Below are 1,431 nucleotides of genomic sequence, written 5' to 3' on the forward strand. Positions count from 1 at the left end.
GCGCCTACATCTTCGCCAACTCGGACGACCCGCTCCGCATCCTCTCCTGGCTCTCGCGCCGCTACGTCTACCGCGACCCCTCCTGGCAGCGCTACCCCAACCGCCTGCGCTACTCCCGCCTCGTCCTCCCCCTCCTCGCACGCCTCGTCATCTTCGTCGTCTCCATCGCCTCCGTCGCCGTCACCATCCCGGACGTCCGCCGCATGGTCGGCTGCGTCAACAACGACTACTCCCTCGCCCTCGACCCCACTCGCGCCAACCGCAGCGAAGTTTCCCTCCCCGTCTTCTGCGTCGACATCCCGCTCAAAACAGACCGCGGCGAGGTCGACTCCACCGCCGCATACTGCTACTGCGTCGACTCCTTCGTCCAGAACCCCACCGACGTCCCGCCCGGCCAGTCCCGCGTCACCATCTTCTCCGACCCCGCCCAGGCCACCATCCGCACCGAGGTCGCAAACCCCCAAGAGATGTCCTCGTACACCTTCTACCTCGAGTGGCGTGGCTCGGACGCCTCCCAGTTCGGCGACACCTTCCGTTCCTCGCTCCACAACACCCTCGACCGAGAAGCCCACGCCAAACTCGTCCACGACTTGTTTGTCCAGCCCGCCCCCGGCGCAACTACCGCCGATTGCTCCCCCAGCATCCCTCCTGCCAGAGTCAATGACACCACATTCCAGTTCTCCGTCGGCTGCACCCTCACCGCCACCCGCGCCGTCGACAGGATCGAGCGGTACACGCGGTCTGCCCTCGTGTGGACCCGCTGGAACGCCGGCTCCGTCGCCCCGCGCGTCAAGCTCTCGCGCAACCAGTCCGAGGGCGCGGACGACCCGTCGTGCCCGCTCGACATCAAGATCTCGCGCCCCATCGTCAACATTGTTCCGCTGGCCCTCATGCTCGTGGCCTGGGTCCTCATCAACTCGCTCGTCAGCTTCTTCACGCGCAACCACGGCCACGCGCTCGACGCCGGCTTCCACATCATAAAGGAGGCCCTCGGCCACGACACCACCAGCAACCCGCTGGAGAACTGCGTCGAGCGCCAGGAGGTGTCACGCGTCCCGCTCCGCAAGTGGGCCTGCGCGGGCGGCGGCGCCCACTACGGCTTCATCGGCCGCGAGGGCGACGTCCCCGTCGCCGAATTCGCCGAGAAGACAGTCGTCAGCGGCTGCTCCAGGGTCGCCATCGAGCTCGACCGCGCCGCCGCCCTCGTCGATGCACCCGTCGGCTTCGCACCGCCAGGTGCACAGGAGGCAAACCCCGTTACACCGCCGTAGCTGCTATGTACCCGTCGGCTTCGCACCGCCAGGTGCACAGGAGACAAACCACGCTACAACGCCGTAGCTGCCGTGCACCCACCGCCGCGCCTCCCCCCCCCCCCCCCCCCCCCCCCCCCCGCCCCCCCCCCCCCGAGGAGTATCCCCCCCCCCCCCCCCC

At 68.8% G+C, this 1,431-nt stretch overlaps 1 protein-coding gene across 1 annotated transcript; it reads right to left on the bottom strand.

Annotated features, from left to right (window-relative positions):
• Positions 1 to 484: 484 nt before the first annotated feature.
• CHC_T00005883001 (hypothetical protein) lies at positions 485 to 865 on the bottom strand. The gene has a single exon (XM_005717480.1). It carries the CDS (start codon positions 863 to 865, stop codon positions 485 to 487), a length of 381 nt encoding a protein of 126 aa, XP_005717537.1.
• Positions 866 to 1,431: the final 566 nt, after the last annotated feature.

The sequence above is a fragment of the Chondrus crispus genome, genomic scaffold, assembly GCF_000350225.1.
Source record: "Chondrus crispus Stackhouse genomic scaffold, scaffold_321, whole genome shotgun sequence".
Classification (NCBI taxonomy): domain Eukaryota; phylum Rhodophyta; class Florideophyceae; order Gigartinales; family Gigartinaceae; genus Chondrus; species Chondrus crispus.